The sequence below is a fragment of the Ursus americanus genome, chromosome 7, assembly GCF_024610735.1.
Source record: "Ursus americanus isolate L20-20 chromosome 7, mUrsAme1.1.p, whole genome shotgun sequence".
NCBI lineage: Eukaryota > Metazoa > Chordata > Mammalia > Carnivora > Ursidae > Ursus > Ursus americanus.
Genome location: NC_142133.1, coordinates 13,790,735 through 13,817,895, shown reverse-complemented (window position 1 = coordinate 13,817,895; position 27,161 = coordinate 13,790,735). Strand labels below are relative to the sequence as shown.

The 27,161-nt window shown below is 37.7% G+C and overlaps 1 protein-coding gene across 2 annotated transcripts in view; it reads right to left on the bottom strand.

The window, feature by feature from the left end:
- PPM1B (protein phosphatase, Mg2+/Mn2+ dependent 1B) overlaps positions 1–27,161 on the bottom strand; it is a 74,566-nt gene that overhangs the window by 9,898 nt on the left and 37,507 nt on the right. For both annotated transcript variants that reach the window (XM_045771833.2, XM_045771834.2), the window contains 4 exons: positions 13,572–14,431; positions 6,623–6,740; positions 3,670–3,781; positions 3,234–3,291 (listed from right to left, as the gene is read on the bottom strand). In XM_045771833.2, the coding sequence (XP_045627789.1) occupies positions 3,234–3,291; positions 3,670–3,781; positions 6,623–6,740; positions 13,572–14,417 (1,134 nt within the window). In that variant the 5' untranslated portion in view covers positions 14,418–14,431. Of the gene's footprint in view, positions 1–3,233; positions 3,292–3,669; positions 3,782–6,622; positions 6,741–13,571; positions 14,432–27,161 lie in introns of those variants that run through there.

The following is a 27,161-nucleotide window of genomic DNA, read 5'->3' as shown; positions in this document are numbered from 1 at the left end:
AGGCATTCACAGCAGGGTAAGTCTATCTCTGATATAAAGCAGACATCTTAGGAATCTAAATACATCTCTGATTAACTCTGACTAGCATTCTTTTTTTTTTTTTAATATCTGTACAAAATTTTATTTTTGTTATTAAAAAAACCCTAACTGTCAGCTCCTGCCACTGTCCTTCCTGGCCACACCGTCTACACGGCACGGATCTAAGCTGAGAACAGTTACGGAACACGTCTGTACCTACTCCACTGCTACAGTAGTTCAAGTTAAGAGCTAAGAATTTAATTCCTAGAATTACTTCATTTTTTTCTGCTTCTTGTGTTTTTTAGTACATTTCTGCTAATGTACATTTAGTATATTTCTGCTTCTACTCTGGTTCAACTTTTTCTTTTCTTTTTTTTTTAATATTTTATTTATTTATTTGACAGAGAGAGAGAGAGACAGCAAGAGAGGGAACACAAGCAGGGGGAGTGTGAGAGGGAGAAGCAGGCTTCCCACCAATCAGGGAGCCTGATGTGGGGCTCGATCCCAGGACTCTGGGATCATGACCTGAGCCGAAGGCAGACGCTTAACGGCTGAGCCACCCAGGCGCCCCTGGTTCAACATTTTCCTAAGGTCGTGATTATTCTGAAAGGGTAGAGTAATATTTCCCCACATAGGATTCTGGGCTGCAAAAGTTATACGGTAAATAGGGAAGTTTCTGCAATCCATATATCTAATAATGAGTTTACACTTATCATCTGATCTCTGCCATGATTTCACGAGCTGACTGCCAGCATCTCTTTAAGCTAACACTGCACATGTTTCTAACAGATATAAATACCACAGATACTCTTTGAGTCTACCATTCTTCTGCGGCAAACATATGGTGGCTCCTCACTGTAAAATATAAAGTTCAAAAGGCCTCTCCAGTCTCTCCAAAAAGACTTCTGGCACCCTCAATTCTTATTTCTCACCACAGCAGTTCTCTGCTCTAGTCAAAACTAGGTCCTTTCTTTAAAGATAGCTCACACTTTGTTCTTGCCTCTCCCATACACTTGAACTATCCTCCTCCTCCTTGCATTTCTGTCATTCTAATCATTTTTCAAATCTTTTTTTTTTTAAAGATTTTATTTATTTATTCGACAGAGGTAGAGACAGCCAGCGAGAGAGGGAACACAAGCAGGGGGAGTGGGAGAGGAAGAAGCAGGCTCATAGCGGAGGAGCCTGACGTGGGGCTCGATCCCAGAACGCCGGGATCACGCCCTGAGCCGAAGGCAGACGCTTAACCGCTGTGCCACCCAGGCGCCCCTCAAATCTCCTCTTTTCTCTGAAAATCTTACTTTCCCAGCAATCACTGTACAATTTACATGGCAATTCATCACATTCTGTATTTTATCATTTCTTTCTAACTCGTGTGGTTATCTCCACATAGCAAGCTGCACTGAGCGTAGGGATGGGACCAGGCCTGATGTTCTGTAAAGTCTCCTCCCTACATCAATTCACCACGTGGTAGCTTGTCCGTGTTTGATCTGCTGACTTACTAGAAAGCTTATGTATAAAGGTAATTAAGTATGCATCACCTTAACTTACAGAGTCCTATAATAATCCTATTCAAGGCCACTTTTTATCCTGAGCATGTCTCTTCAGTTTCATGGCTCTGTTGTTTATTTATTCACTGCTTAAAGAGCTACTATGTGTAATAAGTATTTTCTATCTTTGAAAAAAGTTTAAAACATTAACCTAAACATTAATTTAGGGGTATGAAACATTTCTGTAAAATTGTATCTGCTGTAAGAGCAGCCAACTTTCTTGGGGAACCTTGAAGAGATTCGGCAAAGCGTAGTGAGATAAATTTTTCAAGATTACACACCAGGAGTACATTTTCAAGCACATGAGGAAACACGAGCACTTAAATGGTTACTAATGACTCAATAACTACCTTCTGAGGGCTTATTTCCTCTACCCATGATGCTGGATGCTGTGTGGAACCTAGGATCTAGCTGAAGAGACCAGTCTCTCTTCACTCCACCACCCAATTACCACGGGCTTTTCAGTTGTGTCAACACTCTGTCCTCGTTTGCCTGATTTAGGGTTCTCTCTAAATGTATCACATGCTGTATCTTTATTTTTAAATGAATTTTTAAAGCTTTAGATACAAGTCTTAATACTTCGAGGGACCGGACACAAAAGAAAGACGCAGAAGCACTACTCTAGACCAAGATATAAAACCTGTTGTTAGCAATATACAGTAGCAGCTTTCAACTCACTAAAATGTATTAATTGTAAAATTTTTCTTTTTGCAAGGATACTTTTATTGCTAAGAAAAAAGAAACGATAGGATATTGCTGTGCAAAAATGAATCCTGCAAAACGGCTCAACTAAGAGGATACATCATTTCTACCAGTGGCGGGGTCTCTCTCAAGACCTGCCCCGAGGAGCTGGAGATTTGGAGGGTGAGTCTATCTCTTCTCAACGAGTTTCATTACTAACTGTGGCTCCCTTAAATATTTCAAGCATATATGCTAAACATTAAGTTATTCATTTTTAGATGTCCAAAAACTTGAAAACCCTACAAGAAAATACTTAATCGAATTACTGACTCTGAAAGGTAGGGCAATTAAAAAATAAAAAAAGAAGGCACTGCTTTGTCTCCTGGTACTAGTGCTAAGATAAAAACACTACAGAGGTCCAGCTGACGGCTCATCAGTATTTCTAAGGAAGGTAAAGGGATAGAGCTTTGCTCTGATGAAGCACAGCAGGGTACAATAAAAATGGTTATCTCAGTTCAACACGAAACACCTGCAGTGGCAATGTTAAGGTCAAGAAAGAAATTATCTTCAGGTATTTAACTGGGCACAAAGGGGCACTGAAAGTCAGTCTTTAAAATAATAGCTCATTTCTCTATCACTAAGTTCTAGTGATGATAGCAGCCTGCTGAAGGAGAAAGTGAGATATTTAAAAGCATGTTCTTCGCCTCAAAATTAAGATGTCAGGGAGGAGGAGGAGAAGGAAAGGCAGACATACAGGGAAGAAATAAGTACAGCCCAACAAAAAGGTACTTGATGCCCATTAAGTGACAACAAGCTTATCTACAAAACAGAACTGTATCTCTACCTCCAATTCTAGACATTTCCTTAAACTGACTACTTAACATGAAACGTAATAATAATTTATAGATTTCATTATGTGAATATATTATATCTAATATTGACATTATAAAATTATTTTAAATGCTTAAGAAGTAAAAGAAAACTTACCCCATCACTTTCTCTATGTGGATTCAGCCTACTATAAACAGCTTCAATAACATTGCGCCTAAAAAAAATTATGCTTTAGTTTTATTAAATTACATACAATTCAGCTTCTATTTAAAATAATACTTCATCTTGAATATGCTCAAAAATTAACTGCCACACTAAATACTTGCCAAGTTTCTACATTTCACTTAGAATTTGATTCAGCACAAGCCATTTGTTCTCACTTACAAAGGAAAGAAGGACCTTCACTTCCAAAGCACATGATAAATAATTCCCTTTAAAAAAAAAAACCCTTTGAATGAAATTTTAAAGGTCTTGTATAGTGTAAGAACCATCAACCCATCTCATCTTTAGATAACTGATATACTTCTTCCCCAAAATTACTTAATTACTAATTATAAATGAACTCAAAATTAGTTCTTTTTGTTCTACTTACTTGCCAGCAAGACCTCCCCCAGGAGGCAAATTTGGGATATTTTCTGCAGACAAGATGCGCATGACATGGGCAAGATCAGGCATTCCTTCCTCACCGGACTTCTCCATAATTTCTGCAGGGTTTTAAAAAGAATTCCTAAATTAACGTGTTAGCTCAGGATTCAGAGACAGTGAAACAGGGGGAACTATTTGGTAGTACCAATTTTATTTATTTTTTTAATTTAAATTCAAGTTAGTTAACATACAGTGCATTATTAGTTTCTGTAGTACCAATTTTAAAATGTAAAAAAAAAAAGCAAACATTATCTATCACACAAGGAATAAAAGTAATATAAAAAGTTATCTGCATACATAAAAGCAAAAACTGCAAGAAATGAAATGTCCAACAATACAGGGACAGTTAAGAAAATTTTGGTATAGTCACTGAGTGAAATGGTTTATAATCACTAAAAATGACCCCTGTGAACACAAGACAGCTACATGGAAAAACACTTTGATCTAATTTTATACAAGAATAATACAAAAGTTATAATTACAAAAAAAGTGATAGGTGAATAAGGATTGTAAGAAGGACAAATATTAGGAATTGTTTTATAAGGTTATTTATCTTTCACTGAAGAATAGTTGACATACTAGTTTCAGGTGTACAACATAGTGATTTGACACAGTAAGTGTAGTCACCATAAGACATTAGTGCAATGTTACTGACTGTATTCTCTATGCTGGACTTTTCAGCCCTGTGACCTCTTTGATAACTGGAAGTTTGCACCTCTTATTTCTCCTCACCTAGTCTGCCTGTCCTTCCTCTGGCAACCACTCGTTTGTTCTCCACACCTATTAGTCTGTTTCTGCTTTGTTGTTTCGATTCCACATGGAAGTGAAACACTGCCTTATTTCACTTAGCATAATACTTCCTAGGTCCATCCATGCTATTTTATAAGATTTTTGATCCCGAAGTCGTTATGTTACACAACAATTTAAAATAAAAAAGGAGGGGTTCCTGGGTGGCTCAGTCAGTTAAGCATCTGCCTTCAATTCAGATCATGATCCCAGGGTCCTAGGATCCAGCCCAGGGTCCCAGGATCCAGCCCCAAGTCGGGCTCCCTGCTCCGCGGGAAGCCTGCTTCTCCCCTTCCCTCTGCCCTTCCCCCCTGCTCCTGCCCCTCCCCAAATAAATATAATCTTTAAAAAAAAAATAAAAGAAAAAAGAAAAATAAATCACAGAACTTGCTAAGGCTTAGAACAAAATAAAACATTTACATGCTCCATCTATATTTACCATTTATGGAAAACGCATCTTTAGAGCATGATTATTTGGCCAGTATTAAGACATAAACTCCTCAAAAATCAGAGGGTGCCACTTTACTTTAAAACAACAAAAAAGCAGTGTCCTCAGCAGCCACCATGCCTCCCGAGGCCCCTCGCTGTCACCATAACCTCACCGCTCCCATTCAACGCTGCCCGACTCCCCTATCTCCAAAGGCTCTATGCAGAGAAGCCTTGTCCTACTTCTAGATCTTCACATGTGCTTTTCCTTTGATCTGAAACACTTTCTCCGCCATTCCAACCAACCCATTTTGTAGAGTTCACTCATATTCGTCCTTCAGGTTTCAACTTCGTATGTCACTTTCTCAAGTTCTTCTCCACCCCAAGCCTGAAGTCGGTGTGCCGCCACATACTTCCACTGTAGACGATGTTTACTGTAGCACAGACTGCAAGCTTCTTGAAGGCAGGACTGTCATTTTTCTGCCTTAGACTTGTATCTCTATAGTACAGGACTGCTCAGCCTTTGCATTACTGACTTTTTGGACCAGCCACCCCCCCTTTTTTTTTGGTGGAGGCTGTCTTGTGTACTACAAAATGTTAAGCAACATCCCTGGCTTCTACTCACTACAGGCTAGTGACACCCTCTCAGTTATGACACCAAATATGTCTGCAGACATTGCCACAATGAGGGAGAGAGAGACAGAAAGAGAGAGAGAGAGAAAAGAACGACTGTGTATGTTATAAAAAGCAGACAGAGTCAAATGAATTATAATGTAAGCAAATGGGGAATCTAGGTAAAAGGTACTACATTGTACACGGAAGCTCTCTATATTTTTTCAACTTTAAAGTTTAAACTTACTGCAAAATAAAAAGTTAAATAAGTACAGTTGATCCTTGAATGACTTAGGTTTCAACTGTGTGGGTCCACTTGTATGTGGCTTTTTTTCTGATACAGTACATTATCGTAAATATATTTTCTCTTTATGATTTTCTTAGTAACATTTTCTCTTCCCTGGTTTACTTTATTGTAAAAATACAGCATATCATAGAACATACAAAATATGTGTTAACTGACTGTTCAAGGCTTCCGGTCAATAGCAGACTACTGTAGTTAAGTTTTGGGGGAGTCAAACTTATACACGCACATTTTTAACTGAGGGGGAGAATGGGAGGGGAAGGTGGGGATAGTGAGTGTGTTTGCACCCCCAACCCCCACGCTGGTCAAGGGTCAACTATAAAGTCAATACTCTTTCACAACATCGACACCGACTCTTATCAGTAAGATAAAAACATATGATATAATGAATTCCTGTGATTAACTTGGGAGGAATTACAGCACTTGATGTTCATGATAAGCCCCGAAGCAAATTTCAATGGACTCTTCAACTACTAAAAGCATAATCAGGGAAAGGGGAAATAAAATGGCACGCTTTAACAGACTATTTTCAAATGTTTCTCTTTGGTGGTATAATAGACATACTTGTCTTCTCCCTGCCAATAAATTCCCACACATTGGTCCAAGATGTGATATTAAATCTCAGGCAGACAGATGCTTGTTTTTTAAGGCCTTGTTTTGAAATACTTAATTGTTTCTCCTAATTCTAAAAGAATTACTTGATAAACAAGGGAGAATATTTTTCCTTTCCTTCTAAATGAAAAAAAAAAAAAAAATCACCTTTCTTACTTACCTTCAACCCGTGATTCCAAGTGCTTATCCAGCTCTGAATCTTTCCTCACTGCTTCATCTGAGACCTTGGGAGCATTTGAAAAGCAAACTAGTACAATACTCATGTTATCTCGACTTCCCTGTATTTTAAAGAAAGAAAAAGAAAGAACTGTATTTCCATAGTCCAGCAACTTTCTATTATTTAATTCAAAACAGTTAATTACACTAAGCAATTAGAGTTTATTTAAATCACCAAAATGTACACATTCAACACATTCATTTCCATTCCAAAGAACTATTTGAAGCATTCCCTGAAGAAACAAGATCTCTAGATATGGGTAGATCTGTAATTATTTTATGACTTTTAATTCCATGTATCTATTCTTACCCACCAGCACTCTACAACCTAAGAAATGAAGGTATCTTTGTATGTATTACATCTTCTAAACTGTTTCCCACTCAAACTGCATAGTTCCAAAGTGGCTTAAGCCCAAAAACACATGTTCCCAAACGAGTGTGCCATTTTCACCTAGCTAATTAACCTGCATCAGAGCAACGCTAGCAACTCTACTGAATTTGACACAGCTGAAAATTACTGATCATTGGGAGACCCAAGACACTATACTGAACAATTACAAGCAGAGAAGAAAACAGATTGTAAACTGTTCTGAGGATAAAGCAGCGAACAACGGAAGGTAACTGAACGGCTGAGACAGTCAGATATAATAACTTTTGGAGAAAAAACATTCTCATGTTTTTGTGATTCTCAGAATCACAAATAGTGTCGGTCTGCAGAGGGGAGCCAAAACCGCTAACTTCGGGACAAATTTTACTGCTGCCTTGGTAATCACACTACCGTAGACAAACCATCTATAATTTTTAAAGTAGCACTATTACCCTGAGATTATGAGAAATAAACTTAAAATGTTCTCGTAACTTTTCCTATAGGTGTATTACTTTGAGTTTCACAGAACAGTGACTTAGAATAGTGACTTTTTCAACCCACCCCCACCTAAAAAAACTAAGTCAATGGAGGTGGTAGGCCACTTTGTCTGATGGTGCAGTTCGCCAACACAAGTGAAGAAAGCCAAGGCCACGTGCATTCTAGTCTTTTCCAACATTATGGCCAGAATCTAGGCAGACATTTGTCTGGTTCAGACTTGCCACCTTTTTGGAACCCACATGATACAGCCAAAAAGACACAATGGCCTTGAAAAAACTTTTGCCACCACCTCCTAAACTTCAATGTAGCAAAGCTTGAAAACAGTAGAGGTCAGGCCTTAAGAAGGCTTCAAAAAGAATAACTCTTTCCACAGACTCCCATGCTTTAGTGGGAAAAAATATCATGAGTATATAACCAGATTCTCCGTATCTGAAAAAAAAACAAACCAGGATTTCAAAAAATCAGGACTGGTCCAAACTAATTTCATTCTTTAATGAAATCCACCAAGACTTTCACAATGACTTTGTATTAGAAAATATGCACTGGCTGTATGAATATATATACATATCCACACGAACACACTATGGTTCCAAATAGCATCCTCCCCCCACCCCCCAGAAGAGTCAGTACATTCCACAGGAATCATAATTGACCATGTAAGTACAGGTCAGGCAAAAGCTTTATACCACAGACACTAAAGTTATACACACACACACAAACACACACACACACACACACACACACTTTCCATTAGGTTTTTATGTTATAAAAATTACATCTTGTCAGTTGGGAAATTAACTGACATATAGTTTCAAGAAGATTAAATATCAAAAAATAAAGGAAATAATTCACATTTACACCTTAGCTATGTGTGATTCCAATGATGCTTCTTATATTTCTACATAAAGATGACTCTCACAGGGGCTCTGGGTGGCCAGTTGAGCAACTGACTCTTGTTTTCAGCTCAGGTCGTGATCTCGGGGTTGTTGGGCAGCACCCACCCACCACTCCAAGGCTCTGCACTCAGCCCGGAGCCTGCTTAAGATTCTCTCTCCCTCTCCCTCTGCCCCTTCCCCACCCTCTCTCATTCTAAAATAAATCAATCTTAAGAAAAAAAAAGTCTCGGGGTGCTACAGTGGACTCACAGAGATCTTAAAAATGAGGGGAAACAGAGTGGTACTCCCCATCTGTGGACACGCTGCGAACTAGCTGAAGTAGCTCAGCTTTAACATCTGATAACACTACATTTCTTTCAAGGGCAACCTTTCTTTTCCAAGCCGGGGTCTTGAGAGGTGCTATGATAAAATGCAAGTCCCATAAAAAAATCAACATGATACAGGAAATGAGGGTGGCCGTACCTAATGATTTCAAGATTTGAGAAGCCGTGCAGTGAACAACAGGTACACACAGCTCATCAGTATGTAACTGCAATAGCTCTTTTTTTTTTTTTAAGATTTATTTATTTTAGAGAGAAAGAAAGAGGGGGGGGGCAGGAAGGGACAGAGAGGGAGAAAGAGAATCCCAAGCAGACTCCCCACTGAGCACACAGCCCCACGCTGACTCGATCCCACAGAGATTCCACCACTGTGAGTCATGACCTGTACCCAAACCAAGAGTCGGACACTCAACCAACTGAGCCACCCAGGTGCCCGGTAACTGCAGCTTCTTAACGAAATAAAAGATTTTCTTCAATGTATATGTATTATTTTGTTAAGACATATATATACTCATTACGTTTGGCTCTAACTGTATAATACTTGTTTCTGCTAAGTATAAATATGGCTAAGTAGCACTGAGAAAAAATTCTGAGATACTCGGGCACCGTGGGACCAAGAAAGTTCGCGAACTGCTACACTACAGACTGTACTTTTACATTCAGTCCTTCCCCTCCATACCCTACCCAGCCACACTCTACTCTAATACTATCTATGTCTACTTTTGCGTTATTCAGAATTATATTTTCTGAAAGCTATAAGGGAAAAAACTCCTGAGTTTACAGCTAAACAATTTTGGGGGCTGTATGAGTACATTTTCTATGCTGTGTTACTAATCTGGAATGGCGTTGCCTTTGGAAAATAAGCCAGTAAGACACAAAGGCCTTGAGAAACTTTTGCCACCACCTCCTAAAATTCAATGTAGCAAAGCTTGAAGACAGTGGAGGGCTTGACTCTTGGTTTCAGCTCAGGTTGTGAGCTGAAATTTTCCCTCAATTTCATCCAACTATCAGGTACAATCTCATATTTTAAAATAAACTTCTGATAAGTGGTATATAAACTGAATTTAGGAAAATTAAAAAGTATTTTAAAAGAAAAAATAAAAATTTAAAGGAACACTGTACTATTTAAGAAAAAGCAGGTGGCAAAGCAACATGCATAATATGATCCACTACTGCAAAAAATTTTTTAAAAAAGGTAAAGAAAACCCTGTTTTTATACTTCTATATGTTTGTATGAATAAACACAGAATTGTGTGGATATGTATATATATTCATACAGCCAGTGCATATATCCTTGGAAGAATATAAGGGCCTAAGGGGGTGAGATTTTTAAAAAGGACACAAATACAAACATCTTTGGATTTGTTCACAAATGTTCTTATTAATCTTGTAATTATTGAAAAAAGAAAAGGAAACTCTTAGTATTTCCATTCAGGAAAAATTTTCATCAAACCCTCTGTGAAATACTGGCAATGGACACATCGAACTTGGATCAGAAAATATGAACTCCAGTATGGGTTTCAACACTCATCAAAATAAACTTAACAACTATCTTTTAATGTCAAACCTCTATTTCCTTACTTGCAAATTGCAAATAGATTTTTACTTCGTTCACCTCAGGTTACTAGGAGGATAAATGAGTGTTATTTTTAAGTTATGAAAGGCTATGCAAACAGCAGTTACGTGTAGTGTATGCAACCTGAAATTAGCGTAAATACCAAGAATGCTACTAGCACTGGCAATACAATGGGAAGCCTGCTTTCTTAGGGACTATTCTCTCCTAGAGTTAAGTATCTTAAGAGAGTAATGCCTGACTACAATCATCCAACACTTACCGCTTCATATTGCTAAGTGGCAATCCTGAGAAAGATTATCATTAGCAATAATAATGCTAACTACCTTTTACAGTTGTTGTGAAAATTAAATGCATTAAGGTATGTGTCAAGTGCTTAGAGTAGCATTTGGCTCATAGAAAGCAATAATTTACTGATGCTATTGTGATTATGACGATTATCACAATCTCCCAAGATTTCATGAGTTAACATACAAAAGTGCTTGTAAACTATTAGGGCATGATAAGCGTTAGAAGTGTTAGAAAATATTAACACATCATTTAAATCTATTATCAGGGAAACCTCTACTTAAAAATCAATCTACTCTCTCTCTCTCTCCTCTCGAAGTAGCTAGCACCTATGGAACAATCGCTAAGCGCAAGCACTGAGCTAAAATTTAGTGCTTTCCACGGATTTTTAAATTTTGTATTCAATTTTTCAAATTTCAGAGCAATCATACCCTATTTTAATAATATTGTTTTATAACATTGCTAACCCTTGGTTTTACACTACGAACAAGTGATAAATTGTGGAGTCAGAAAAACAGAAATGGATAGGAAATTTAGTATTTAAATCTGTTAAGTAACATACAAAGGTTCAAAACATTCATAGGTCTGTTATGTTTCAACACAAAAGTTAACTAAGCTTCTAAGCATCCAACTCCTGATTTCAGCTCGGGTCATGATCTCGGGCTGTGAGAGGGAGCCCCACACCCCACCTCAGGCCCCGTGCTCAGTGGGGAGTCTGCTTGAGATTCTCTCCCCCTCTCCCTCTGCTCCTACACCCTCCAGCGCACACTCTCACTCTAATTAAAAACAAAAACGAAAAACTGACTTCAATTTGAATGCAGCTTCATTGAAAGGAACCATGGTGCCCCACTTTCACTAAAATTCAATGAATCATGTGTTCCAACCTCTTGTCCTGAATTATCATCATTTACCATTTCTGAGATTCTAGGAATCCAGGATATTTAATACCATCAACAGGACTATTTAATCACTAATAAAAGCTGTCAAGCAAAGATCCATCACCAGAATCATTTTGACCCCATTCAAGAAGGGTGGAGTCAAAATTCCTGAAAACTAACATCCTTTCAATGGAAGGGGGAGTGCAGTTTGTCCACAATACAAACTTCTTTTTTACTCCAAATTACAGACCTAACAGATTTTGGCTATTCCCTTCAAAACTTCATGCCATTCTTTCAACAAAATACTATACAACCATGACAAATGATTTAGACTGACACCTACAGACGTGGTGATCTCTCTACAACATACCATTGAACAAAAAAAGCATACTATACTGTAGAATAACAAGTATAATGATTTCGTTTTTATAAAACTATACATACTCACTGGCAGGCAAAAAAGACTGGAAAGATACATACCACACAATGAATGTAGCCAATTTAGGTGAGTGGCAAAATTTTTGAATATTTCTTTATATGTTCTGGATTACCTGAATTTTTTTTTTAAATAGCTAAGTATATACTTGTTTTATAATCAGGGAAAATGCTTTCTTCATCTGCTAGGCAGGCGAAACCATCTGCTTGCTTTTGTTACAAAAAGCTGCAGGTCAGAATCTCTCCATTTAGAGTCCAAGGAGAAGACATTTTTAGAGAGTACTCGATCACTGACAATCATTGATACTTTCATACTTAACTTATCCAGATAAGTTAAAAAAAAAAAAGTATACAGTATGCTTAAGGAGGAAAAAAAAAAACACAGAAAAGCTATAGGAATCATCATGTAAAATCCTTTCAGAAAAAAACCTGCCAGTTGGAAACACTAGCCCTTAAATTTTGTCTATCTGAAGTTGTCTCTTCCCATTCTATGAAAAAGAAGTAGACACTTCACCAAAACCTGGGTATTTCCACAGACTCACAGATCCCTCTTTGGAAACTTTTTGGCTATGTCTGTACCTTCCAAAAGCAATTTACGTGGTGGGGAGACAAAACACTTCTAATCTAGACAGAATAAATAAGTCAGAACCTTTATTTCATGTAACCAAAGGTTAGTATTGCTTTGTTATCTTTTCAATCAGTCATACAATACTCACATATTCTAGGCGTTGGCCAGGTAACTCAAATTTTAACTGACTGCTATACGGGCACTGTCAAAAACCCACTTGAAACTACTGAATACTTTTAAGACATTCAAGGGAATTGCTAAATATCTGTTAGTCTGGATTTGCTTTCCCTATTACTATATCAAGATTCATAGAAACATTACAAAACTAAACTAAATGTTATTGATCCACAGGAATTCTTGACAGCATTGTATTTTATACTAGTCTTTGATTTTTAATCAGTGATGACAAAAACATCTATACGAAAAGAATTCTGGTATCTTCTATGAAAGTTAAGATCGGCTCTCCCATGTCATATATCACTTATATCGAGCCACATGTAAATTCCTTTCTGATTCTGCTGCTAGGAAAGCTTCTTTTACTAAATGATAAGAAATACACAATTCATACTTTTACTTCAGCTTTCACATTAGGTGCTAGGAGGCTCAGATCTAAATTACAAAACTTGACTGAGCCTAGGTCTCTGGCATATCTTCTAATATTATACATAGCTTTTGAACTTTTGTATATTTATTACAGAAATATACCATATACATAGTTCATCAAACTGCTTCAAAATCAGGCATAAGGCCACTATTGCCAATATTGAGAATTTAAATCAAAAGGCACATTTCTATATAGATGCCTCAGCCACAGCACCAAGCCATAAAGTACTTGAACGACAACAAATGCCACAAATTTATTAAACTTAATTTTCAAACTAGAAGGTTGAAGCAAATGAGGATGTCCCCCCCCCCCCGCCCAAATCATTTCTGGTGAAGAAAATAATTTAAAAGCATACAGGTTGTCCCTAATGAAAAGCTTTTAAAATTTTAAAGTTTAGTTCATTTTACTTACTGTGCCTTTTCAAAATTAACAGGGTATTTGAATTATAACAAAAAGACTTACATACCTTATGTAAACAAGTGTCCACTACCCAATTGCACACATTTTCCAGGTCATCAGATACCTCAAGCCTAGATTTAACAAATTCACAGAGCTCCTCATTACTCATAACATCCCAGATCCCATCACAAGCCAAGATGATAAATTCATCCTCTTCTGCTCTTAAAATTTCATAAACCTCAGGCTCTGGAGAAACAAGTTGTTCTGTTGGGCCCTTGCCATCAACACACTTGTAATCATAGTCCCCCAAAGCACGAGACACTGCTAATGAACCATTAACACGTTGAATCATTACGCTGCCTCCTGCATTTTGGATTCGCTCCTTCTCCCTTGGATTGCAAGGTTTGTGATCCTGGGTAGAAAAGCAGACTTGTCCATTCCTATACAGAACAGCACGTGAGTCACCACAGTTGATAAAGTAGATATGCTTAGGTGAAATCAGGACCCCCACCGCAGTTGAACCACTTCTGTCCATTCCGTTTCTGAGGTCTGAAAAGTTACGCATGTATTCATCGATTTTCAAAAAGCCAGTTCTGATGCCATTCTTGACATTTTCCACGGAGGGCTCAAGAGCAGATCCTGATTTTGCAGCTGCCCTAAAGTCTTCATTATTAGTGATGTGTTCTAATAAATGTGTTGAGCAGTAATTTGCTACTCGAGATCCAGCATGACCATCATAAACTGCAAAAAAGGACCAGTCTTCCAGGCCGTGAGGAATACCTACAACAGCTGTGTGCGCATCTTCCATTTCTACTCTCCATCCTTGCATGCTGCTCAGGCCATAACGTAAACCATTCCCAGCACCATGAGCATTATGTTTTTCAGTTTTGGGTTTATCCAAAAATGCACCCATGTTTAATAATGAATCTGAAAGAAAACAAAAATTGTCAAGCGTTGTAAGTTTAAATCTGTCAGAGAATTATATACAATATTTCATCTATTCTCTAGTAGCTCCCATCTCAAGTATATTTTTCAGTATTATCTGAATTTACTGGGACAACAAAAAAGAAACCAAGAAAAGTTCCCCATACATCCTTATTCTAGAACAGTGGTTTCTCAATCCTAGCACATTAGAATCATCAGACCAATTAAATCAGAATCTCTAGGGGTGAGACCCAGATATCAGTATTTTTTTTTAAGCCTCTCTGGTGATTTAGATGTGCAGTAAGTTGAAAACCACTGTTCCAGGAAAGGAAAACTAAGAAACACAACCTGGTTAAGTTTTCTTAAATATTCAATTTGTAAGAGAACTCTAGGGTTTAATATAGAAGACTGACCATGAGAATATTCAGAATGGTGTGGCATCTTTTCTTATATATTAAGGTACTTTAATACATTTCAGAAAAACCTCCAAAAGCATGTATTGTAAGATATTTCCCCCCAGTGATCCTGACAACGCCAAAATTTAAAACATAAAATCTCCATTCTACAAACATTTGATTTTATCAAAGCTTTACTATGTATCAAATTTAAAACTTTACTTGGATTGACTAAAATCTACTACTTGGATTCTGTTAAAAACAGTATGTCTTTAACGATGTGCTACAGAACATACCTAACATTGCTGAGTTTTATAACCCAAGAAGTAGCATGAGGACAACTTTCACTCAGTGCTGACAGAGACTTACAATCCACACACAGGACTGTAAAGTACTCCTATGCATCCCTCTCCCTGCTGACTTCACTGTTATTTTAGAATGAAGCTTTTCCAATTTCAAATGACTTCGACCAGAGTAGTGGTTCTCCAAATAAGCATGAAGATGTCCTGGTAGTTTCCCACCTACAATCCTGGCCCTACAACTCACTAGCTGTGTGACCTTGAGTAAGTTTCTTAGTCACTTGTACCTCAAATTCCTCCTGTGAATTAATTAGTCACTTTTACCTTCTCCTCCCCTCTGTCATATGGGAGTCACGATAATAGTGCCTACACTTCACAGGGTTGCAGTGAAGAATGAGTTGATGGAGCGTGCCTAGAACAAGTACTTGAAACAGTAAAACCATCGAATGTTTGTTATTTGCTCAAAATGCAGATTCCACAGCCCATCCACATACCCAAAGAATTTTCCCCCCAGTACATCTTGGATGGGGACATTCCAAAGAGCATGCTGGCAACTGAAGAATCCCATTCTGAGGGACACTAGTCTGGGTCAACTGACTTTCATTTGGGTCTAGGTATCTTTGTGAGTTACCTTTTCCAGCTATGACCATTAATCCAACTTTACAATAAAACTGTGTATCTCTACTTGTAAAATCCTGATGAACCACCATGAATATATTTATAAATTAGAGCAATTCTATAATTTTTCATGAGTTACATATACTGTATATTCATATACAAGTATTTATAAAAAGGAATACTGAAAGGTAAGATTTTAAAAATACATAAAATTACTTTTCATTCAAGTATAATACAAAATGATATTCCGTATTGATAGCAATGTAATAGAATATGTTTATTTTAAAAAAGATTTTATTTATGTATTTAATTATTTATTTGAGAGAGGGAGAGGGAGAGCACACAAGCAGGGGGAGTGGCAGGCAGAGGGAGAAGCAGGCTCCTGCTGAGCAAGGAGCCCGATGTGGGACTCGATCCCAGGACAATGGGATGATGACCTGAGCTGAAGGCAGATGCTTAACCGACTGAGACACCCAGGCACCCCAACAGTCACGTGCTCTTCCGACGGAGTCAGCCAGGTGCCCCTATTTTTTTTTTAAGTAATCTCTATCCCCAACGTGGTATTGGAACCCACAACCCCAAGAACAAGAGCTGCACACTCCACCAAATGAGCCAGCCAGGCGCCCCTCAAACCACTTTTCAACTCCATCTTTCAGTTGTGGGGGAAAATGTGTTGTCATTTCCATCATCTTGATGCTCTTGCAACTAAGGTCCTACTGTTTTACATTTCAACAAATAGGTTCAAAATTCACAAGAATTCCTCATTTCAAAGATTAAAACAATAGTTTAGAAATTTCTATATCTAAATTTGTTTTTAAGTTAGGAATAAAGAAGGAAAAAAGGGTCTTCAATAGAAAACTACAGGGAACATTAAGAATCAAAAGGAACCTGGAAGGCCAGCTTTGGAAAACCATCAAATGAGTACCTGCCCCCCACTCCCGTACCAAACAAAGGAGCCAAATACTGGCACGTTACACCAAGAACAGCCTTGCTTGCCGCGGCTGCTCTCACTGCTATGATTCCTACCTGCTGTCTGTCTCCTTCTAAAGTCACTTGCTCAAGATTCAAAGTCCAGGAAATGAGTATCTGACTGAGGTTGGGTCACCAGTACATCTACTGGCTTTATCAGGGACTGCATTCTTTCACAAATAGGTCATTTTTTTAAAAGATTTTATTTTATTTATTTATTTAAATAGGCTCCACAACCAGCGCAGAGCCCAGTGTGGGGCTTGAACTCGTGACCCTGAGATCAAGAGTCAGATGTGTAAACCAATGAGCCACCCAGGTGCCCCTAAAGATTTTATTCTTAAATAATCTCTACACCCAACGTGAGGTTCGAACTTAGAACCCTGAGATCAAGAGCTGCATGCTGTACCGAATGCGCCAGCCAGGCACCCTGCAAACTGGTCATTTTAAAGTCCCAAACTGATATTTTAAAGTTGGGGTTGTCCCTTAATGATTTATTTTTATTTTTTTAAGTTTTACTTATTTATTTTTAAGTCATCTCTTACACCCAATGTGGGACTCAAACTCAACACCCCAAAATCAAAAGTCAAACACTCTTCTGAGCCAGCCAGGCGCTCCTGATTTAATTTTTTTTTTTAAAGATTTTATTTATTTATTTGACAGAGACAGCCAGCGAGAGAGGGAACACAGCAGGGGGAGTGGGAGAGGAAGAAGCAGGCTCCCAGCGGAGGAGCCCGATGTGGGACTTGATCCTGGCACGCTAGGATCACGCCCTGAGCCGAAGGCAGACGCTTTAACGACTGCGCTACCCAGGCGCCCCCTGGTTTAATTTTTTAAACATGAAGCATCATAGGTATGAGAGTTACATAATGTATACATATAGCTAAAGAGTAATAAAATGAACACCTATGTCCCACTGTACAATTTAAGAAATAGAACATCGTCAAGACCACTGAAGTACCTATCACCCTGAATTTTATCGTCAGTATCCCTTGTAGTTTAACCATTTGAGGCACAGTTTTATATGTTTGACAATATACGCTGATGTGAAGTACAACATATGTTACTCTAGTATTTTTGGTTTTTCTGGCTCACCACTATATTTCTGAGATTCATCCACATTGATGCAGAGTCATAGTTTACTATATGCCACTATATGCTCATGTACAATTTTTATCCGTTCTACTATCAATGAATATTTGAGTTATTTTTCATTTTTTAGAATTCTAAAACAGGGCTATTGTGAACCACCTTCATGTCCATGTAGGAGTTTTCCTAGAATATATACCAAAATTCCCAAGTACTTAAAGTATGCAAATTTGACAGTTACTATACATGATCTTTTTTCCACCAAAAATCACAAAACAGGGGCTCCTGGGTGGCTCAGTCAGTTAAGCGTCTGCCTTCCGCTCAGGTCATGATCCCAGCGTTCTGGGATCGAGCCCTGCATCAGGCTCCCAGCTCAGCAAGAAGCCTGCTCCTCCCTCTCCCACTCCCCCTGCTTGTGTTCCCTCTCTCGCTGCCTCTCTGTCAAATAAATAAATAAAATCTTAAAAAAAAAAAAAAAAAAAGAACCCATTTACTGTTGAAAATACACATTTGCCTAGCATCTCTTTGCTTTTGCTATTCACCTCCCAAAAACAGTCATTACTGAAACACAAGTTAGCAAACACTAAGGAGAAAGTATGTTATGTCAATCGTAAAGCACATCTTCTACAATGTATAATTATTCTGATACTGGTTTCTTCACATCAGCACTGTATACTATGCATGTTTCAAAGGCATTTGATGACAAAGAAATGCACTTTAATTTTTTGCCATACATTCCATGTTATTTCCGTCATTTTGGCCAAGACAGAAAAAGCAAGTGTTTCCCCAGTAATATGGCTATCTTTTACTGCTCAACAAGAAACCTCAAAGGGCCTTGTAAGCATTTATAATTTAGTGCAGTTTTGTACTCTGTTGATGGCTTTATCAAACATCTCTGAAAAAAAAAAAAACTCATAAAGGTTTTTTATACTCAGAATGCCTAATTTTTAAATGCCTTGCTAACTTGCTATGATTTCATGCTATTACTTAGTTACATGTCAAGCAACACTATACACTCAGGCAAGGTACAGTTCTAATAATATAGATCCGTATTTCAAACAATTTTCTTCGATAATCCCAGACTTTTTTGCATTTGAATTTCAGTCTGATTATATCATAGTTTTCACCCTAGAATGAGCGCTTATACTGGAATCAGGAGTTCTAACATTTTTTATGTGTATGCCTGCGTGTGCTTTATTATAATTACAATCAATCTAATTTTTTATAGGAATCTTTTACAGTCACTTCCTCACTTGTTAAAGCAGCTTCATTAAAACTTTATCATATGAAAATCAACATAATCACATGTAAATTTCAAGGTAATACCATTGACGATGAATACAAGTGAGGAAGTGAGAATTCTACATTCCTTACTTAGGATCATTCACAATCACCTCTACTCCTTAGGTCCAATGAATCCATAGGACAGAGGCGTTTTTCTCCCTTTCCACCTGAACATGTCTAGGGACTGAACTGGATTCATAGCTGCTGGAGAAGCAAAATGGCTAGTCTCTGATTACAAAACACCCCAGATTCAATGGATAAAATTTACTGCTATTTCTAAAAGCATTAAATATAGTGCACTTAGTTAACAATTATTTTGATGATAAACTCTCTAACAAGAAAAATTATCTGAAGCATTGTTTTTAAAAAATTCCTTTGAATTTAAAGTTCTAGGTCCTTTACCTTAGCTGACAGACTACGACTGATTTGTTCCCATCAATCTTATTCCAAGAAGGACACACTTACTTCAAAGCTGCCCTCAGTTTACAATCAAGCCCAAATACATTTCACATTTATAAAAAAAACTGACAGCACAGTAGGAAACACTTAATAATAGGTCATCAAAGAATATAGCTTCATTTTTTCAAATAACAAGTAACTTATAAAAGTGAAGGAAAAAACAAGTATTGCACCAAACATTTGTAATAACGGATTCTAATACAGCCTCAATTCAAAAGCAGGACTATTCTACCATAATTTGGACACTAAATTATTTTAAAATTGTGCCCTCCCCCCTCAACTATCCTCACCTATGATGCAAAGTTACATCCTTCCAGAAACGTCAGATTTGAGTCTTACCTTTTCCAGAAATCCTTTCTCCATGGTACTCTATTAAACTTCATTAATAGTTACTTCTTTCCCATCCATTCAGTACATGCTACTTTGCATAATTAATTGTCCCTCTATGTATACCTCCTACTTCCCAAAATAGTATGTTTATTTCCCTGCCAAAACAAGTACTAGCATAAATGTTAGAGGATTATTTTTAAACACTAGTTTGAGAGAAGTGGTTTAACAAAGGAACACTTCGATTCCCAGTAAGTAGTAAATAATACATTGCACGGCCTTTACCATAAGGCCATATCCTCCCTAGAACTGAAGTAGATTCCATGAAAGATATAGACATGCACTGTATTACACTGAAAAGAGAAACACCACACCCAAGAAAAACAAAACAAAACTGAACTAATCATTCCAGCATCACAGAAGAGCCTCATTCTGTCAGAGAAAGACTTTCAGGGAGGACAGCATCCAGGTGTGGGGATCTAGGGTAACGGATGTTAAAATGGTGTCCACCACAATAATGCAATCCAGGGTTTATACTATCTGAATGAAACTGTGCATTCCAGAAGACAAGTAATCAACTACATTATATATTTGGTTATTGTACTATATGCTTATTTTCCTTTGGATTTCCTCTTTTTTTTTTTTTTTAAGATTTTGTTTATTTATTTGACAGAGAGAGACAGCCAGCGAGAGAGGGAACACAAGCAGGGGGAGTGGGAGAGAATGAAGCAGGCTCCCAGTGGAGGAGCCTGACGTGGGGCTCGATCCCAGAACTCCAGGACCACGCCCTGAGCCAAAGGCAGATGCTTAACGACTGAGCCACCCAGGCGCCCCAGGATTTCCTCTATCTTTAATATAGCTGGAAAAGTACTTACCTTATCTCGATTATCTTATACCAAATCAAGGGGGGAAAGTCTCACGCCCATGTTCTAGAGAGGGCTTTGAAGTCACACTGAATGTTCTCTGTCTCCCTTAAGTCAGTAATAACAAGAAGCAGTAGTAATAAGGCATAGTCTCCCAAAGGGAAGAAAAACTTTGGCTTAGGCAAAAGACTTGAGAATGAAAAGTTCTGGCCACTCCTACCTGCTTGGACCTGTTTCTGTTTTTAAAGAAGCAACAGTCTGCTCACACATGATAGTCATAAAGTCATTTTACCAGTTCATTTCATGGGATCATCTATAAGGTTTGGCCATGGAAATTTTCTCATATAAATATAAGAACATCTGTTAGAGCAGATTATTATGACCAAGTGCCATAATTTATTGAAATAATCTGGGAAAGCTTCATCCAATAGAAAATCCAGAAAACTATCTACATGTTTGAGTACACACATATCTAAATCTCAAAAGACTAAACGAAATGGTCCCAAAAGAACCAAGAAATCTGTAGTGGGGTAGAAGAATTAATATTTTCTAATAATAAATAAAAGTATATTAACTTGTACCCAAAATACCAACACACGTAATAAACATACCATCTTAAGACAATGAACTGAAGGAAACAAGGAACAGAATGCCTGAACACTGAGTTTGACTCCTGGCTCTACCAAATATCTGTTTTCCTAGGGAGAAAAAAAAAAGCTGTACAAAACAATACTGAGCATTTCTTCCTGTTCTGAAGTTCTATGTGGTCAGAGTCTGACTAGTAAGTAAACTACCAACTGCTGCCAACAAATATAAAATCATATGACATCGTAAGACCAAAATACAGCTCACAATGCATAGTTCAGTACCACTGGGCAAGTGTGTGTTTCACCTGCAGTATCAGAAAAACATAAATAAGTCAAGTACAATAAAGTTAAGTAAATGAATTAAGGATTTTAACCAGTTTTCTCACTTTCTGAATGAAAGTTGGAGAACTTATGTAGGCTTACTGACCAAGGCTCCCAAAATGATCACAACCATATCCTCTCCTCCAACTTGAAAAAAACCAAAACCTCAGTCGAGCATGTTCTCTCCTAGGAGATCTTGCAAACTACTCCAATCAAAAGTATTTATCACCTTTCAGAACTCCTGGAAGTCGTGTCACACACAAGCCTTATATTAAATGGTAACATTTACATCATTCCAAATGTATTTGCCTATGTCATATGGTACCAAGTTTCAATGTCAACTTTTTTATTCAAACCAAAGGCAGTCTTCTTATCTAAATTTACCATTAAGCAGAACTAAGCTTGCTTGTTACTATGTTTTCGTTATTCACCCATGGAGTTTACTTTTTTTTTTTTTTTTTAAAGGAAGGAGTCACTAATTTGGCATGGTTATCTTTTTAAGAAGTTTAGTTTTATATACTCTGTGTAAAGAAAGTCAACGCTTCTCCATGTTGCTGGGCACTGTCTGCCTTGAAGAATGACTGCTGACTAAAGAAGGGAGTAACATTTCAGTGGAGAACACCTCTCTGAAATCCCACAAAACCATGATGAGGGACTTTTAAGTCCACGGAGATAAAGCAAAGCCTGGGAAGTGGCAGAACCAAGAGGACCAATTGAAAGTACACTGGAAGAAGGATGTGGACTTCCCAGAATTCTCCTCTCTGGGTCAGCGTAGCTGAATGAAGGAATACTACTCCCTCACCCCAGAAAGAGATGGAAGCTTACTTCTGAAGAATGTAAAACAGAACCTTTAGAACTGGAGAATACCAGGGAGAGATCAGGGCTGGAAACTAGCCTGAAAACATAAAATTAAATAAAAGTTTATATACTTATTGTTTGATACACTAGCCTTTTTCAGACATGCAACTCCCCAAACACTCGCAATCAAATGTACACCCTCTAAATAAAGATGAGAAGAGGTTTATTTATACTCTTTAGAATCTCACTAGTTCTACAGGAAAGATCTTATGTACTGACCCTGGAGGATACTCAAAAAAATAGGTCAAATCACCCCACAGTGAATCCCATAGCCAACAAACCCCATAGACAGACACAGAGCTTCCAATCAGCTATTCAACATCCACTTTAAAATATAAGCAGACAGTCCATAGCCAGACATAGAAGAATTTCCCTAATAAAAGAGAGAAGGGCCAAAACAAGCAGAAACAGGCAGCTTGGAAAAGAAAAACCTAGAAAGGGAGTAGGCCGGGCAAAGAAAAGTTAATCACAAAAGGAGGAGGAAGGAACTCCTTTCAGAAAGGTAAGAGAGATTCTAAATCCATGAAATAACAGGATGTTATTAAAAGGAAAAATAAAACAGAGGACTAAAAGATCTCCTGGAAAGTGAAAACATAATCATCGAAGAGAAAGCTGGGAAAATGAAAGTTGAGGGAAGTGCCCAGAAATTATAGCCACAAGACAGATGGTACAATAGGAGAGGGTCAGCCCAGGAGGTTCAAGAGCCAAAAACTGGGAGTAAGAGAATACAGAAAACTGAAGAGAATAAAGGCAGGCACACCTTGGAGATATTGCAGGTTTGGGTCCAGACCACTGCAATAAGGCAAGTATCGCAAAAAAGCGAGTCAAATGAATTTTTTGGTTTCCTAGGGCATATAAAAATGTTTACACTATGCTGTAGTCTATTAAGTATGCGACAGCAACATGTCTAAAGAAGCAATGTATATAACATAATTTAAAAATACTTTAGGGGCGCCTGGGTGGCTCAGGTCATGATCCCAGGGTCCTGGGATCGAGCCCCGCATTGGGCTTCCTGCTCAGCGGAGAGCCTGCTTCTCCCTCTGCCATTCCCCCCACTTGTGTTCTCTGGCTCACTCAATCTGTCAAATAAATATATAAAATCTTAAAAAAATAATAATAACAAAACTTTATTGCTAGGGCACCTGAAGAGCTCAGTCGCTTAAGCATCTGCTTTCAGATCAGGTCATGATCCCAGGGTCTTCCTCTCCCTCTGCATCCCCCACCCAGTGCTTGAGCAAATAAATAAGTAAAAATCATTATTGCTGGGGCGCCTGGGTGGCACAGCGGTTAAGCATCTGCCTTCGGCTCAGGGCGTGATCCCAGAGTTCTGGGATCGAGCCGCACATCAGGCTCCTCCGTTGGGAGCCTGCTTCTTCCTCTCCCACTCCCCCTACTTGTGTTCCCTCTCTCGCTGGCTGTCTCTATCTCTGTCAAATAAATAAATAAAATCTTTAAAAAAAAATCATTATTGCTAAAAAATGCTAACCATTATCTGAGATTTCAACGAATCACAATCACTGACCACAGATCACCATAACAGTTACAATAATGGGAAAGTTTGAAATATTCCAAGAATTACCAAATATGATAGAGACACAAAGTGAACAAATGTTCAAAAAAAAAACTGGTGCGGAGAGTCCAGATTAATGCAGAGTTGCCACAAACCCTCGATTTGTAAAAATCACAGTACCTGTGAAGCTCAATAATATGAGGTATGCCTACAGTTCATAAAAATAATATCCAAACTGAAGGGTGGGCATGAATTTCAAAACTGAAAGAGCTCATCCTGACACAAGCACAGTGGATGGAAACAGACATTTACAAAGGTACATCAAAAATTTCAGAACACTGGAGACAGTATAAGAGCCAAAGCTATCAGAGAGAAAAAGGTTTAATTCAAAAACTGAAAAATCAGAATGCCAACTGGTCTCAACTGGGGGCAATCCTATTTTGAAAAAATGAGGACGTATGGGGGAGTATGCATATGTGTATGGTTGGAGTAGTGGAATGAAAGAGTTACATTTCACCTTCAGTAATGGCATACAGAATTCCTAGACCTAGGGGAAAGAAAAGAAAAAAAAAGAAGAGAAAAGAAAAGAAAAGAAAGGAAAAGAAAGGAAAAGAAAAGAAAAGAAAAGAAAAGAAAAGAAAAGAAAAGAAAAAAAGAAAGAAACAAACGGGCGCCTGCATGGCTCAATCAGTTAAGTGTCCGACTCTTGGTTTCGGCTCAGGTCATTATCTCGTGGATTGTGAGATAACACATGTCAGGCTCTGTGCTGGGCATGGGGCCTGCTTAGGATTCTCTCTCCCTCTGCCCCTAAACCCCCTGTACTTTCTCTAATAAATAAATCAATCTTCTAAAAAAATTAAAAAGCACATTAGAGATTTAAAGATAAATTCCAGGGGCGCCTGGGTGGCACAGCAGTTAAGCATCTGCCTTCGGCTCAGGGCGTGATCCCAGCGTTATGGGATCGAGCCCCACATCAGGCTCCTCCGCTTTGAGCCTGCTTCTTCCTCTCCCACTCCCCCTGCTTGTGTTCCCTCTCTCGCTGGCTGTCTCTATCTCTGTCAAATAAATAAATAAAATCTTAAAAAAAAAAAAAAGATAAATTCCAAAGGAAACAGCTGTAAGAGTTTGAAATGTTTGGTTTTGGGGAATCTTCTCCAAATAGAGGTGCTCACAGAACTGTTGGGTTCTTTAAACTATGTAAGTGTTTATTTTAATTAAAAAAAAAAAAAAAACTAAAGAAGCATAAAGTAAAACAACCGCACACTATGAAATAAGAAATTGCATTTCATATCATGAACTAATTTCCCTAATATATAAAAATGTCTCATTAGGGATTACTGTCCAAAATATATAGAGAACTTCTACAACTCAACACCAATAAAAAAAAAATTAAAAAATGGATAGAAGACCTGAATAGACATTTTTCCCAAAGACATACAGATGGCCAACAGACACATGAAAAGATGCTCAATGTCACTCATCATCAGGGAAATGCAAATCAAAATCATAGTATCACTTTACACCAGCTAAAATGGCTAACATCAAAAAGACAAGAAAGGAACCTGGCTGGCTCAGTGAGAAGATCATGCAACTCTTGATCTCAGCTTCATGAGTTTGAGTCCCACATTGGGTGTAGAGGATTCTTAAAAATAAATAAATAAACTATGACACTACAGGTTTCTTTAAAAAAAAAAAAAAAAGACAAGTGTTAGTGAGGATGTGTATTCAGTTGTTTTTTTTTTTTCCTGGAAGCGTACACAGAACTGGAAACCATGCAGAAGAGAAATCAAGCAGTTGGAAGACAGGAGTGAAACAGACACTCTCTGTTACATACCATGTTGAACCCTTTCCATTTTAAAACATACATATGTAATAAAATTAAATTACATGAATTTAATGCCATTAAATGAATGTTATTTCAACACGGAAAATTCCTTTAGAGTGCATCCTCTTTTAGCAATCGGAAGCTCTAATTCACAAAAATCTAAACCTTTATGAATATCGATATGTTGACACCCAAAGGTTTTTTTTCTCTGCAAATATATTAAAGAGACAATCACCTAAACTAACAGACTGAGCCATTAAGACCCAACAGATACATCCTGTTCATTTTACTATATCATTTCCTTGAAGAAGTAAACTCATTGGTGAGTCCTACTATGCCTGGGTGGCTCAGTTGGTTAAGCATCTGCCTTTAGCTCCGGTCATGATCCCAGGGTCCCTGGATCGAGTCCCACATCAGGCTCCTTGCTCAGCAGGCAGTCTGTTTCTCCCTCTGCCTGCCACTCCCCCTGCTTGTGCTCTTGTTCTCTCTCTCTCTCTCTCTGGCAAATAATAAAATCTTAAAAAAAAAGAAAAAGAAAAAGAAATATACATGTGCATAATAAATATATATTTAAAAATAATAAAATAAAAATAATAAATAAAAAGCATGAATTCTATACTCAATGCATGATGAAAACTGAGGTGTAACAGTAGCTAGAAGATAACATCAAGGTATGGTAAAGTGTATCATAAATTCATAAAAAATGCATATACCATATTACCTAAGGAAAAAATCCTTTTCTCAAAAGAATTTAGCACAAGAGTAAATATTGAGTGCTGCTATGTTATAAATACAAGTATCAAATTCTACCTAAATGAATTACACTTCTGTAAGAGACCAGATTAAAAAAAAAATTCTCATGGTACATTTTATAATTTTGTAGATATAAAATTAACATTATCCTTCATCAGACACCAAGAACATAAAAGCTCTACTATGAGGTATGTTAGCATGATAACTCTTTCAAGACATTTCTTTGGTCTAAGACTGCAGGATAAGCATATTCTGAACGCATCTGAAACAAATGCAATATTAATGCAGATTTTAGCTAGCAACATACAACTACACAGAACAATTTTTCCACATTTTCACAATGGCAGAAAACAAAAAAATTTACAAATGCCCTTGAGGAAGAACAAATAATACAAAGATACAATTAAAGTGTAGAATTGCATCTTTTATAGGGATTAGTGTATAAACTCAGCACACGGCTAACATTATGTAGACTCAAAATGACCCTTGCAAAACCGTTAAAAGAATAAAAGCTAACCTTTATAGGCTCTTTAATATGACCAGGCACTGAGCCTATATTAACTCCATCTGTATCACTCA